The sequence below is a fragment of the Balaenoptera ricei genome, chromosome 5 (genome assembly GCF_028023285.1).
Source record: "Balaenoptera ricei isolate mBalRic1 chromosome 5, mBalRic1.hap2, whole genome shotgun sequence".
Classification (NCBI taxonomy): Eukaryota; Metazoa; Chordata; class Mammalia; order Artiodactyla; family Balaenopteridae; genus Balaenoptera; species Balaenoptera ricei.
This window is the reverse complement of record NC_082643.1, coordinates 74,108,876-74,123,435: the sequence shown is the minus strand read 5'-3', so window position 1 is coordinate 74,123,435 and position 14,560 is coordinate 74,108,876. Positions and strand designations below refer to the sequence as shown.

General features: G+C 35.6%; 1 protein-coding gene across 4 annotated transcripts in view; it reads left to right on the top strand.

Annotated features, from left to right (window-relative positions):
- Positions 1-787: 787 nt before the first annotated feature.
- GUF1 (GTP binding elongation factor GUF1) overlaps positions 788-14,560 on the top strand; it is a 40,237-nt gene continuing 26,464 nt past the window's right edge. For 3 of the 4 annotated variants that reach the window (XR_009503318.1, XM_059923064.1, XM_059923063.1), the window contains exons 1-11: positions 788-1,147; positions 3,070-3,181; positions 3,332-3,480; positions 3,766-3,846; positions 4,754-4,831; positions 6,458-6,541; positions 9,912-9,976; positions 10,499-10,702; positions 12,195-12,334; positions 13,459-13,582; positions 13,932-14,064. Coding sequence is in view for 3 of the 4 variants with exons in the window: in XM_059923064.1 (XP_059779047.1) it covers positions 983-1,147; positions 3,070-3,181; positions 3,332-3,480; positions 3,766-3,846; positions 4,754-4,831; positions 6,458-6,541; positions 9,912-9,976; positions 10,499-10,702; positions 12,195-12,334; positions 13,459-13,582; positions 13,932-14,064 (1,335 nt within the window). In the remaining variant the exon portion in view is untranslated. Of the gene's footprint in view, positions 1,148-3,049; positions 3,182-3,331; positions 3,481-3,765; positions 3,847-4,753; positions 4,832-6,457; positions 6,542-9,911; positions 9,977-10,498; positions 10,703-12,194; positions 12,335-13,458; positions 13,583-13,931; positions 14,065-14,560 lie in introns of all 4 variants that reach the window. The other variant, XM_059923065.1, reaches the window with a different exon arrangement.

Here is a 14,560-nt window from a genome sequence, read left to right as displayed (position 1 = left end):
TAATAGCGGTATGAGGACATGGTGAAAATCATTGAGGATAATATGCAAATTATTGAAATTTGGGCAACACTAACTTATATGAACTATTAGAAACGATTGTGTTCAATACATTTCAAGGTAGCTATTAAGTTCATTCTGTAAGATGACAGTAGCAATTAGTGATGTATCAAGTATTGTTTTAATTTACAGTAGTCCCAAGAAATAACTAGAAACAGTACAATGGTGAACTCAATACAGCCGCTGCTTTTCTTCTGCACCAAACCCTGCATATTGCAGAAATGTCCACGGGAGATAGTGGGAGACAGACACTAGATGTGGTATACAGGTCTCATTATCTCTTACCGTTATCTTCCACCTTAGAGCTCTGCCCGCCCCACAAGGTAAACACTGTTGAAGTGGTAACCCGAAGGTGATAGAGATTAAGGGCTGTCAGGATGTAATTTTTTTCCACCTTCACTTCTGGCCCAAACTTTCCTAGGATACATTATTGCAATAAATTTTACTGCCCGTTTCCATTCGGATGCACTTCAATACTAGCGATACCGCAGACAACATGGAGAATACACCTCAGCTTCTTTAGCGATATCGGAGACAACATGGAGAATACACCTCAACTTCTAGATTTTAAAAGTTACTCTCGTACTTTGCCATTTGGTAGGTTAACCCCCAAGGTTTCGCTAAGAGCACAAGTAACACTACCCGCGAGAGCTTCCCTCACGTGACTTCCTTACAGCTCCGCGCGGAGGCACGCTGACGTCAAGACGTCATGCGACGTCCGGACGTCAGCGAGTCGCCGAGCGTCTTGGGCGTCCTGTCGCGGTCGCTGGTTGGGTGGTGCTTCCCAGCTCAAGTCTTCCTCCCTGCTTCCGAAGGCGTGTTTGAATCCTGCCCCTAGCGGGGGCGTCTTGGAGGAAACGGAGGCGGGGGTGATGGCGCCGTCGCTTCTCGGGACCCTCTCCTGACGATTCTGTCGCGCGGGGAGATGTGGACGCTTGCGGGTCAGGGCTGCTGGCGCAGATGCGCGCTCGCGGCCTGGGCCACCCGGGCGGTGCGTCGGGGGCTGCCCGCGCCTCGCCCTGCGCCGACCCGGGGAGCTGCAGCCGAGTCCAAGCCTCCGGACAGGAGCTACAGCTCCGCGGACCGCAAGGTGACCGCCCCTGAGTTTCTCGTCAGCCAAGTTTTAAAACTTGGGAGGGGGCTCCTGGCGAACTTGGGAATGTGTCGGCCTTCCTAGGACTACCTGTGAACGGAGGCTGCGCTTCTGTGAAGGGCGCGGACTCCGCTCGGGTTTCTGACTCCGTTGCTCACCAGTGTGACCTTGGGCAAGTCACGCCCTAACTTTCCTCACTGGTGATATCAGAACTCTTTTATTGTTTATGCGAGGTGCTGGTCTCAGCATGTATTTAATTTTAAAAGCCTACTGGGGAAGCTGCTCGTTCCATTTTCGTGCAACTTTTTAGCGGTGGGACTTGGGCAGGTTACCTGACCTTTCTGTGACTGTTTCTTCCGTTGTTAAATGAGATGCTCATAAAACTCCGAATGGCTGTTTGTGAGGCTTGCACGGTGTAAGGCACAGACCTTTTAGCCCAGTACCTACACTGTAAGGAGTGCTGGGTATGCCGTAGCTTCTGTTTGTTTTATTATTTCGTTTTGTCTCAGCCGGAGCAGGGTTGTGCAGTTCTGACTGTATTCCTGTGGTTGGAGGAGGTGGGACTTCAGCGACTCTAAAAACTATACTGTCTGATAACTGTGAAGAGATACAGTTTAGGCAGTAAAGTAACTGAACGCAAGTTATGAGTAACTGCGGATAAAAAAGACTATAATTATTAGGTTTTACCCTTTTCTAAAATGCCTGTGGAATGTAAAATGGATTTATGTTGCAATTCCCAGATCTTAAAAATGGTGCAGGACTGTATATCTTTCGAATTGAATGGTGTGGGGGGAAATCCACGGGGCAAACAAATCAGGTTTAGTTTTTTTGCAGAATTTCTTTCAGGTGTAGTTGCACTCTTATTGTGCGCCTTGTATTGGAGCACTTATAAAAAAAGGAAACTTAAGCTCATGAGAGTTGTGTATTTCACTGTAATTTCACTTTTTTTTTTTTTTGCTGGTAGAAGATAAAAATTTGATTGGAAAAATGAAATGTTTGAGTACAAAAAACTGACATATCTACTTAAATACCAGTTTTTAGCAATTTGCAGTGAGTCTCAGTAAAACAGTAAAGCTGTATGCAACTAAAAATCAGAAGTTAACTTTTCAAAATATTTTAAGAATTAAAGTGATAAGTAAGAGGCTTTTCTTCCTGATGTGATCTTTTTTTTTTTTTCCTTCTCTCTCTCCAAAGAAGTTGTCAAATAAAATCATCTAAATTAAACTTTTGAAGGCTCTACTAGGAGCACAGATTTTTAAGTAGACTGTTGATTAAATATGTGATGGGGGCGAAAACTTTTCCTTTTATTCTTTCAGCTTCTCTGTAACTTTTTTGTTTCAAGAGATTTTGTTAGACCAGGTGCTCCAAGGCAGTGGCAGCATTGGTCTGAGGCCTGTTAGGAACCGGGCCGCACAGCGGGAGGTGAGGGCCAGCGGGGGGAAGCTTCATCTGCCGCCCCGCATCGCTCCCCATCACTCGCATGGCCGCCTGAACCTCCCCCTGCCCCCCATCCATGGAACAATTGTCTTCCATGAAACTGGTCCCTGGTGCGAAAAAGGTTGGGGACCGCTGCTCTAAGGCTGTAGAGGAGTTCTACGTATCTTGTGTTCTCCATTCATGAAAATACATTCAGTTCCTCATTGGCCCTCGAGTGATGGAAATATTATGAGACTTATTTAGCTATATGGTCACCTTTGACAGTGAAACCAATGTTTTTGATGGTCCTGTTGTAATCCATTGCTTGTAATACGACTTTAGCCATACGTCTCTTTACTGTCAGAGGAATAATATAAACAATATAAATGCTATAAAGGAAATTGTTCTAAGAAGACTAAACGAACATTCTTTAATTTAGTATACTTGTTTCATATTGTGCACAATTTATACTCATAAATGTAGTATGTCTCTCCCCTTTCTAGGAAAAAATTGATATGTCTAGATTCCCTGTTGAAAACACTAGAAATTTCAGTATTATTGCACATGTGGATCATGGCAAAAGTACTTTAGCCGACAGGCTCCTGGAACTAACAGGTATTTTCATTTTATGTTCTATACCTAATTAATGGCAATGAATAATTGATAATTTTACCATGCTTTTTAAAAGTTTGGTTTTAATTGTATATGCAGTATTGTCTCTTTTTAAAAGCTCATAGAAATATCAATAAACATTTCTATTTATAGGGGCAATTGATAAAACAAAAAATAATAAACGAGTTCTTGATAAATTGCAAGTGGAACGAGAAAGAGGAATCACTGTTAAAGCACAGACAGCGTCTCTCTTCTATGATTATGAAGGAAAGCAGTACCTTTTAAATCTCATCGATACACCGGTAAGTTTAATATCAATTTTTTCTCTATTATTAATTAAGATCAGCCTTGTATTAATACTGCAGACAAATCCTGTTTTCAGTTTTTGAACTGAACATTAAACACCTCACTTTGCTTTTTGTTTTCTCAGTGTTCTTATGTTAGTGTAAGTTGTTTCACAAGCACAGGCTAAAAAAGAAACCTGTTAACTTTTTATCCAGTGGAGTCAATAGATTTACCATAATGCCCCTCCCTAAGAAACATTTAAACTCTAACATTTAGAGGCATTAATATTTTTTGTTTCTCAGGGCCATGTTGATTTTAGTTATGAAGTATCCAGGTCACTCTCAGCTTGCCAGGGTGTTTTACTTGTGGTGGATGCAAATGAGGTAGGTACTTTAATATTACATGATGTGATATGCTATTTGGTTGTTCCAGGGTTTTCCTTAAAATGCTTTGGGAAATAGAATTTTTGTGTTTGAAGAAAATAAGATTTATTACTTAAAGTTATGTTTTGGTCCTGTTAATTTGAAGTTTTATTACACTAAACTTGTCTGTGAAGTTGCCTAGTTCATCCTTTTAAAAATGTTAAGCTGCTCAGAGGAATTGTTCAAGAGATTTTTGAAGTGTGTCATGCTATTTATACATCCTACCAAAAAAACCTCAATTTTAAGCAGTTCTTAATCTGAGGTTTCAATTTTTTAGCAGAACTTGAAAATAAATCTTTATTTTTGAGGTCATTTTGGGTGTTTTTAAGGTAATAATTTGTAAAGTGTTAGGCTTAAAGAAACATTGTCAGTAACATTACCAAGTTCTCTGGTATAAACATAACCATAAAAACATATTGAGATGAGAATATAAGACCTGTGATATACTATTTAAAGTAAGCTTTTGATATATTTCAGTTTCTCACAGACTCTTCATTCAAAACCCAAAGATTTTTTTGTTGTTGTGTTAAATCTTCCCTGAGCCTGTCAGGGAGAGTCAGTCTCTACCTTACATACGTATACTGGGCTTTACAAAATGTCACAAGAGTCCTTTGGGAGGCTTAGAGGTCCTTAAGGATCTGTGTTTTACTGCTTTGTCTCCAAAGCGTAACACAGTGCCCTCTAAAAAACATTTCCTGAACTGAAAGAAATTTTCACAGGGAATGATCCAGATGCATGGAAGTATGGATACCATAGTTTGCCTTGTACCTTTGCTTTTGGTGAGGATGTGTGGAATGGTCTTGAATTACAACTTTTGCCATAAATGGTAGAATGATCATCTTAGTGTCTTGTGTCTTGGTATTTCCAGGGTATTCAAGCCCAAACTGTAGCAAACTTCTTTCTTGCTTTTGAAGCACAGCTATCGGTAATTCCAGTCATAAACAAGGTAATTTGTTAGCACAACAATGCTATTTATTATTTTACTTTGTAAACTATATAAAGGAAAAGAAAAGTCAAAAATCTGCGTGTAACTTTTGGCTCCCCACAAACTTAACTACTAATGGCCTACTGTTGACCGAAGCCTTACCAGTAGCTTAAACAGTCTCTTAATACATACTTTGTATGTTATATGTATTGTATACTATATTCTTACAATAAAGTAAGCTAGAGAAAATAAAATGCTAAGAAAATCATAAGGAGGAGAAAATATATTTACAGTACTCTATTTATCAATACCCTAAGTTTATGTCATCTGTTTATAAGGTGAATCATCTCTCAGTACTTACATCAATATTGTCTTAGGTGATACAAAATACTGTAGATGTTATATGTATTACTGACACTAGACATCAAAAAATTAAAACATAATGTGAAAAAGAACTTCATATTTATTTGCAGGTGTAATGATTCACACATTGATAATGATGAAGCAGAAATATGATTGCTTTATAGTATGATACTGTATGTGATTCCTTAATGGAAACCTAGCATATACACTAATGAATGAATCCTTATAAAGTTTTTATGGCATACAGTATTACAGTCACATTCATAATGGTATTGGAAACATTGCTACATTTAAAAAAATATGCTTATATATAATTATAGGCTGATATGCAGTTTCTCCAGTTATGAGAGGCATACTGTATGGTAATGTAATTCTTTGAAAGCAAAGTTATAAAACAGTAAGAAAACCAACACATTATTAATTTTATGTTAAATATCACTCATCTTATGCCTTTGCTAGGGATAGGCTATCCACTCAATACAAGTCTTGCACATGATGTTCTACAAGTGTATTTTTACATATTTATTGAAAAAAAATCTGCATACAAGTGGACCTGTGCGGTTGAAACTTTTGTTATTCAAGGGTCAGTTGTATATTGGTGGGATTTATTTCTTTGAATTGCATATGATAAAATTGCAACTCAAACTCCTATACCCTGGCATGTAGTTGAGAAGATAGTCTCCCTGAATTACATGGAGTGATGGGGGGCTGTTTCTGTAGTAAAGGGCAGGGCAGGCACAATAGTGTGTTGGACTAAACTATATAAAGGAAAAGAAAAGGACCTTATGAACTAGGATGAAACAATGTAACACAGGACACTTAACAGTTAAGTGCTAAACTGAGCACTGTTGATAAAGCTTAACTTTTATATTTTAAAATTAATAAATTAAGAGTCTTAATTAAAAATCTGCATGGCATTCAGTTTTATTTTTTGATATTGAAGTTAGGTTTAAAAGAAGCAAGGTTGCTTATAGGTAAGACAGTTTGTTGTTATAAGTTACATCTAACTTATAAAATCGGTTTACATGGTGTTATTGAACTCTTTTGCCTTGAATAGCTAAAGTTTCATGCTTGCTCTGCTGTATGCCTATTTTCAGTGGCCATGCTTGTTAAAATTATATTGCCTTTTTCTAGATTATTCTTATTTTAATACTTTTGAAAATAAAATCATAAAGGGGTCCGTTAGTTTAAAAGCAGGTATGCTTTTATCTATCTCCAAATACCACTAATATATAATACATTTTAATTTAATTATATTAAGACATAATGATTTTTTTTTTTAAGATAGATCTGAAGAATGCTGATCCTGAAAGGGTTGAAAAACAAATTGAAAAGGTGTTTGATATTCCAAGTGATGAATGCATTAAGGTAAAATACTTTTTTTTTTTTTTTTAGAAGACTTGGTTTTACTTTCAAAAATCTCAGGTAATTGGCCTAAGTATATTATTATCTTACAGTTCTACAAAGTTCTTTTTACTGATATTTCATTTGATCTTTGCCAAAAATCCCTATTACATGGTTAGGACAGATAGAAATTACTCTTATGATACAGTTGAAAGGACTAAGAGTCAAAGATTTTATCACTTTCTTAAGGTTATAGATCTAGTTAGCTAATGTGCCAGGACTAAAATGTAGGCCTCCTGCAACTCTTTATAGTATTATTTCTTGTATGCCATTTTGCCTCTATGGAAATATTCTCTTTGAAGAGCAGGGCCAGACTAATTTCAAGGCATATGTACATATCATTCTTGGAAATAGATTTTATTTATATCAAAGTTGATACTGTTTTAAATTTGAATTTTTAAATTTACCTTTTAAATGGTGCTTTGGGTGTTAAATAGCCATCGCTGAACTGTGCTGTGCTACGTGCTTGTGTAGTGAGTCTGTCAGTGCAGTAATATAATGTTTAGCTTCCACTTTCAATCCTGTTTGAGTTTTGAAAAAGCAAGTTTCAGCTGATGAAGTGGTTTTTTTTGGTTTGTTTTTTTAATTTTAACACACTGGATGATTATATAAACTTGGTAATAACTAGAAGAAGCAATAATTTTTTTTCTTGGATATATATGTAGAATTTAATGGTTTTTATTATGAAGAGGGACCTCATTGTAAGGCAGTTCTGAAATTATGGTATCATGACTTGGATTATGTTATATTGAAGTATAATTAACTGTTCAGATTTTAGTAAATCTTTACAAAATTCATTCATATACTTAATTTGGTGTGTGCCGGCTAGGGTCAACAGCAGTGAACAGTACAGGCAAGACCTCTGTCTCGTGTTTATATTCTGCTTGGGGAGGCACTCACTGAGTAAGTAAAAAGAGAAGTAAGTATAGTAATTATTGAATGAGACAGATGTTATCAAGGAAGTACATTCAACAGAGTGTATTGTTCCAGGTGGAATTACCATACTTAACAATGAAAAAAGTCTTTTTCTCAGAGAGGAGCAGGGATGCAGAGTAACTTAGGGAATTCTTCTCTGATGAACTGAGACTTGAAGAAATGAAGAGTTGGGAGAAATGCATTTCTGGAAGAGGAAGGAGCAAGTGTAAAGGCTTGGCATGTTTGGCAAGGTTTGGCATGTTTAAGGGACAGAAAGAAGGCAAGTTAGATGAAATGGCTTTGTAGGGTTAGGCGGGAATCAAGTCATTCTGGGACTCTTGCTGTGCTAAAGCGTTTAAAATTTTTAAGATAATGAAAGAATTTTAAAGCAAGAGAGGAAAATAAGCTGATCATTCAGGTTGTCTTATAGAAAATGGATTAAAAAAGGGTAAGAGGAGATACGGGGAAACCAGCTTGTAGTCGTAGCCCAGGTGCAAAATGGTGGTGGCTAAGTATGTGCTGCTGATGTTGAGGAAGTGGGCAAATTTGATGTGTGTTTTGTGGATACAGTAGATTTTGCTGGTGTGTTATGTGTAGGGAAGTGAAATAAAGAATCATGGAGGGTTTGGATTTGAGCAACTGGTTGAATATGATATTTGTTAATATGGAGAGGACTCGGGGAGGAACAGACACAGTGGGAAAATGAAAAGCTGTGTTTTGGACATAGTGGGTTTGAAATGTCTATTAGACATCCAAGTAGAGATATTGAATAAATCTACAATTCTGGCATTTGTGGAGAGGGCTGAGTCGAAGATATTTAAGAGTCTTTAGCATGTATGTAGTATTGAGGCCACGGAAATGGATGCCGTTTCCTAGGGAGGAAGTGTAGGTAGAAAAAGAGGTCCTAGAAGCCAGACTACATTATTATCGATTTGTAGGGGGTTTTGAATAAGAATTTGAGAAGGATTAGAGAGTAGGATTCAGAAGAGGAGGATGCAAGGATTGAGTTTTCAGAGAGGTGAGAATACACATTGTAACAAGAGAGAAGGCAAAGAGTTTGTGTATACAGGTGCAGATGGATTTGTATGTTTGGGTAAAGGAGTTTTTGATGTTTTCTGTTTCCTTAAATGAAGTAAGAGGCAAACGTATCTGAGAGTGAATTGGCCATAGGGAAAATGTGTAGATTGAAAAGGAAGGTGGTGTGAATTATCTTAGTGAGCAACAATGTGAATTTAGTAAGGGATGTGTCCTGGGACTACCAGGAAATGTTAACTGCACATTGAGGTCTGTGGTCATGAACTTACAGAAACCAACCAGACCAGTTACTTGACTTTTCTCCAGCAATGTTAAGCTGCTCTGATTATAGGCATAGAAAAGGCACATAGTTGGATGCAGTCACAGTTGAGGTTTTACCAACTGCTTATGATAGAGAATAAAAAGTAGTTAAACAGAGTGATTACAAACAGTGGACCCTTGGAGTCTCAGCTGGGAAAAGAGGCAGGGGGCTGAATGGATACTGAAAAAAAAAAGTAGCCTATTCAGTGGATTAGAGGTTGTGATCTTAAAGGATTGTTGCAAAGAATGTACTAGAGTCTAAAGCAGTGGTTCTCATTAGGTGGTAGTTTTGCCCCTCAGGAAACATTTGGCAATGTCTGAAGTCCTTTTTTGTTGTCGCACTGGGGGATGGATGCTACTGGCATCTTGTGGGTAGATGAGAATCCATGGATACTGTTAAGCATCTTACAGTTCAGAGAACAGCACCCCAAACAAAGAATTATCCAGCCCAAAATGTCCTTAGTGTCGAGTTGAGAAACTCTGATCTAGAGGGACTTTAAAGGGTAAGAGGAAGTATTCACGGAATTGGGTTTGAAATAAAGATTTCAGAGATAGTTCAATTACTGGTAATGACAAAGGTGAGTCAGATGCACATGTGTTTTGAGTCTTTTGGCCTGTATTTTCAGTGTGAGAACAATAGTAATAATATGCCCTACAGTTAACCTGTATGATACCCACATATATTGTTTATTCACACAGCAACCTTGAGGTTTAGGTAAAATATGAATAATCAGTTCATTTATCAGATGAAGAATTTGAAGCTTAAAGAAATGTGTGTTGTTTGAAGTCATTTATTACATGTGGAGTGATGATTATAACCCAGATTTTTTTGAACTCTTAGTCCACTGTTCTTTCAATACCATAATCAGAATGCTTTTGTAATTTAATACCAGAGAATCACCTAACTGTAATGGAAGGGCAGTTGTTGATACATTATATGCTTTGTGCTTCCTTTTACCAAGTTCTTCAAGCAAATTGATAACTTTTAGAGTTCTTTTTCCCTTCTAATTATAAAGCTCAGTCACAGGAATAGAAAAGTGAAGTCTTAACTTTTTCAGTGTTTGTTTCACATATATATTTTTAGATTTCTGCTAAACTTGGGACGAATGTTGAAAGTGTTCTTCAGGCAGTCATCAAAAGAATACCCCCGTATGTATTTTGCTCTTTTTATACTATTTGTTTAACAGTACAAGGTCCATCAGTTTGATCTGCTATTTTAGCTTAGTAGCTATGGCAAATGTACTCTTTGCAGTTAGTGAGAATAAATTTTTAATTTATTTTTAGTAACATATAGAAGGCAAATACAGTATAGAAAAATAAAAGAAAAAAGGATGATAGGGATCTCTTAACAATTATTGCAATAGACTTGAATACATTGGTAATTATTGTTTTTTTCTTAATCCTGAACAAATATATTTCATCAGTTTCATAAGTAATTTAAAAACAGTCATTTAAAATGTATTTAAAACTTGAGGTCGAATTAAAACTAATATAGGCATTATACCTTATAGAAAGGTCCTTTTATTTTGGCTGTCTGTTAATCAACCTTTCTCAAGTACTAGAATAAATTAAGCATAATATTTGAGTTAAAAAGGCATTATATTAAGATTTTAATTTATTTATTATTTAATTTTAATTTATTAGTGTTTGTTCTTTACTTATTTTTAATAGTCCTGAAGTGCATCGCAAAAATCCCTTGAGAGCTTTGGTATTTGACTCCACCTTTGACCAGTATAGGGGTGTGATTGCCAATGTAGCATTATTTGATGGAGTGGTTTCCAAAGGAGATAAAATTGTATCTGCGCATACTCAAAAGACATATGAAGTTAACGAAGTAGGAGTTCTGAATCCTTATGAGCAGCCAACTCACAAACTGTAAGTAATCTGCATTAGTAATTAAAAGACACTTGTATGTGTTTCTGTCACAGCCTTTCTTAACTTGGTGCGCTTAGAATGATCCCAATTTGGTAACTTAGAAAAAAAACAAAACCTGATTATTGAATGCAACTACATAGTGAATCCTCTTTCACAAAGTATCTCATGTGTGAGGGACAGTAGGAATTTGATGTATTTTTTTATTCCTTTTGACTAGCCACAAGTAATTTTATATTCTGGTTGCAGACTGGGTCCAACATTGATGTACTTGATAAGACAGTGAAAGAGATAGTTCTCTCATCCATAAACATATCCATACTGGGTATCAATTTTTGACATTTAATTTTTTTGTAATTAGATTTTTCAACATAAAATAGTGAAGAAAATTCGATAATTGTTTTCTTTAGTGTGGAACTCATGGTAAAACTTTGATTAACAAGAATTTATGGAGTGTGAGGTTAGCAAGGTAGTGTACATTATAAAACTGAGTTCTGAGTTCACTTTATATATATAAAACAAATATTTATTGAGTGCCTATTCCATCAGTACCCCAGATACTAAGATAGATTACCTTGGGCACATAGTTTTCTAAGGTCTTTGTTTCATCATTTGTCAAATTCAAGATATGAACCAGGTGACTGTATAGGTCACACTTGATAGTTTAATGTTTTATGTCTAAAACTGCACTATTTTGTCATTTTTTATGTAATTGAAAGTCATAAAGTCTATTGTAATTTTACTCAAATATTTCTAAAATGTGTCTGTATTCTTACTTAAGTATAGTTGATTTACAGTATTATATTAGTTTCAGGCGTACAGCATTATGATTCAGTATTTTTATAGATTATACATTAAGAGTTATTCCAAGATAATGGCTATAATTCCCTATGCTATGCAAAGTCTGTCTATATTGTGTCGCATATATATTGACAATTACTGCATCTTTAGTAAAGATTTTTGTACCTCATCCTAAATGGAAATTATCATTTAGGAAGTTTGCTTTAAAGAAAAAAAAAAAAGCAAAAAAAAAAGCTACAACTCTGAAATCTTGGATTTGCTCTTTTCCTGCAAGAGGCACATCAAACAGATAATCAGATTTGTTGAGAGTTCACGTTTTTTTGCTTGGTTAAAATTGTTCTTTTCTTTTTTAAAGGACATTTGTAATATAATTCACTAATAAATATTACAAGGAGCGTTTTATGTTTCTGCATTTATCAGTTTCACTGTTGTTTAATATGCAGAGGTGGGCAGAGTCATTAAGAAGGTCCCTAGGCTTATTGTATTGCAGAGGTCCTTGGTAATGGATTCTAAGGCATGGGATGTTCTTTTGCTGACGATTCTTAGAGTTGAGAATTGATATGTAGCACTTAGTTTGAGTTTGATGAGGTTTTGTTTGGAAAGTGTGATCATTTCCTAGAAGAGTAGAGCTAATTGTGAGTATGCACATGAAACATTAAAACAGTAAATATTTCCATATAATAATTTTATTTAGATATGCAGGACAGGTGGGCTATCTGATTGCTGGGATGAAAGATGTCACTGAAGCACAAATAGGAGATACATTATATTTACATAAACAACCAGTGGAACCCTTGCCTGGGTTTAAATCAGCGAAGCCAATGGTATTTGCAGGTGAGGAGCGCACATATTCAAAGGATAAGGCCCAGTTTACTCTAAATTGAAATAAAAATTATTAGAAATACTCATTTTAAATAGCAGCTAATTCCTGTTAAAATAAGTTACTCTGTTTTTTCTTAATTTTTTTTTTTTTTGTGGTTGTGCTATTTACATACCAGTTAATTGCATATGTATGGTGAAACTTTATGTGGGAGATAATTTCCTAAATTTTTTTTAGGACTTCTTAAAAATTAACCTTTTAAACAAGCCCCCTGATATATTGGAAGAGCACAGTAATATGAACTTCCTTCTTGTTTCACTAGAGAGTAGGTCATTATATTTGAAATACTTTTCTAATTAGGATGTTTTTATTACTAATTATCAGTGGACATTTACTGAGTGCCTTCCCCTTAGCTGGCCTTTCTTTAATACTGTATTATACTAGTGTAGACGTGGCAGAGAAGAGTGTCACCTCATGTATGCATAACTTCAGAACCTCTTATTTCTGCATTATATTACATACATTTGAAAAAGGAAGACCTGGTTGAAGGTCATCTGGTTACTCTGTACTGGGTATCCAGTCCTTGTTTTCTCCCTTTTGTATCTCTCATTGGGAATTATAAATGTTGTTTAACTCTCCCTGCCCCTGTTAAGACAAAGTCAGTCATTTGGATTTTGAAGAACTTAAGAGGTGAGGACTTGGGTTTGAGGTGAAAGAGAATCTGATGAATCAGTAGTTCTTGTTTTCATTTCTACCTCTGCTTTTTATCTGCTAATGGAATTTCATTTCTGGTTGTGGATGTCTTGCGCTTTCGTTTCTTAAAATAAACACAATGTATTTTCCTAATAGGCTTAATTCCCATGGTTCTTTTTTGTTTTCTCTGTATTTTTTGCAAAAGCAAAAACATCACTTTGAGTGTGAATGTAGTGGTGAATTCAAAGTTTATGAAACTCGCAAAATACTTTGAAGCCAATTTAACTTAATATTTATAGTTTTCTTAGCAAACCAGTATTTTGGTCAGTGAAATACAGAAAGTAATTTAAAAGCTAAGTGATTAATTTTAAACTTGGCAGCAGCGCATATTAGCTTTTCTAGGCAGCGTTTCACATGTGATAATTAGAAATCATTGTGTCCCCAGGAATGTATCCTATAGACCAATCTGAATATAATAACCTGAAGAGTGCTATAGAAAAACTGACTCTAAATGATTCCAGTGTGACAGTTCATCGGGATAGTAGCCTTGCCCTGGGTGCTGGCTGGAGGTAAGATTCAGTTATGTTGTAGTGTTCCATTTTTATTGAAAAGTAAAGTTTAAATGGTTTATTGCTCTTTAACATTTCTGAAGATAAGTTCATATTAGTGTAAAATGAACTAAACAATGTCTGCCTATTTCTCACTGTGGATTCATATTCTGTGGGTAAGTTTTAAAGCTATTTTACCAATGGAAGATTTTATCTTATTTAATGAATTTATGTTAGCACTTAATTATGATGTGATAGATTGAATGACTCTTTTGATTCACTCCTCCCCCACAAAGTAGCAGTATATTCATCAAAGAAAATACAGCCCGTGGGCCATAAACATTTTGGAGTTTGTCTTTTTCTCCCCCAGGTTAGGATTTCTTGGACTTTTGCATATGGAAGTTTTCAACCAGCGACTTGAGCAAGAATATAATGCTTCTGTTATTTTGACAACCCCTACTGTTCCATATAAAGCTGTTCTTTCATCAGCAAAATTGATAAAGGTACTGTTGTGAGTCAGCATACAAAGGAAAACTCAATAAATGTATGTGTGTGTGTATGTGTGTGCAGAATACAAGAGAAATATTTTAGTACACCAGTAGCTGAATAGCTATTAAAACTAAATATTTCTTGATTAATAGTAATAAAACTTGAATTACCTTATGATGGAGAAGTTACTTGAGAACTAATTTATGCAGTATTTTTCTTAACCTGATAAAACCTTCACATTATCAATACTAGTCTGTTACTAAGGGTAAAAAGTAGAGTTAGTTCTGAAAATACTGTTCTAAATTCAGCACAGAGATTAAGAGTATAATTTCGGTCATAAGTAATTCATCTTATGAAAAGTAAAGCATTCTCTCCTACGTGGTTGTAGGAAATTTTAGATTTCAAGTTAACAGTAGAGACAATATTGTATTCAGTCTAAGTGGCAATCTATTCATTTTAAACAAATATTAACTTTGGCATCTGTAAATATTTTCCAACAAAATTAACTTG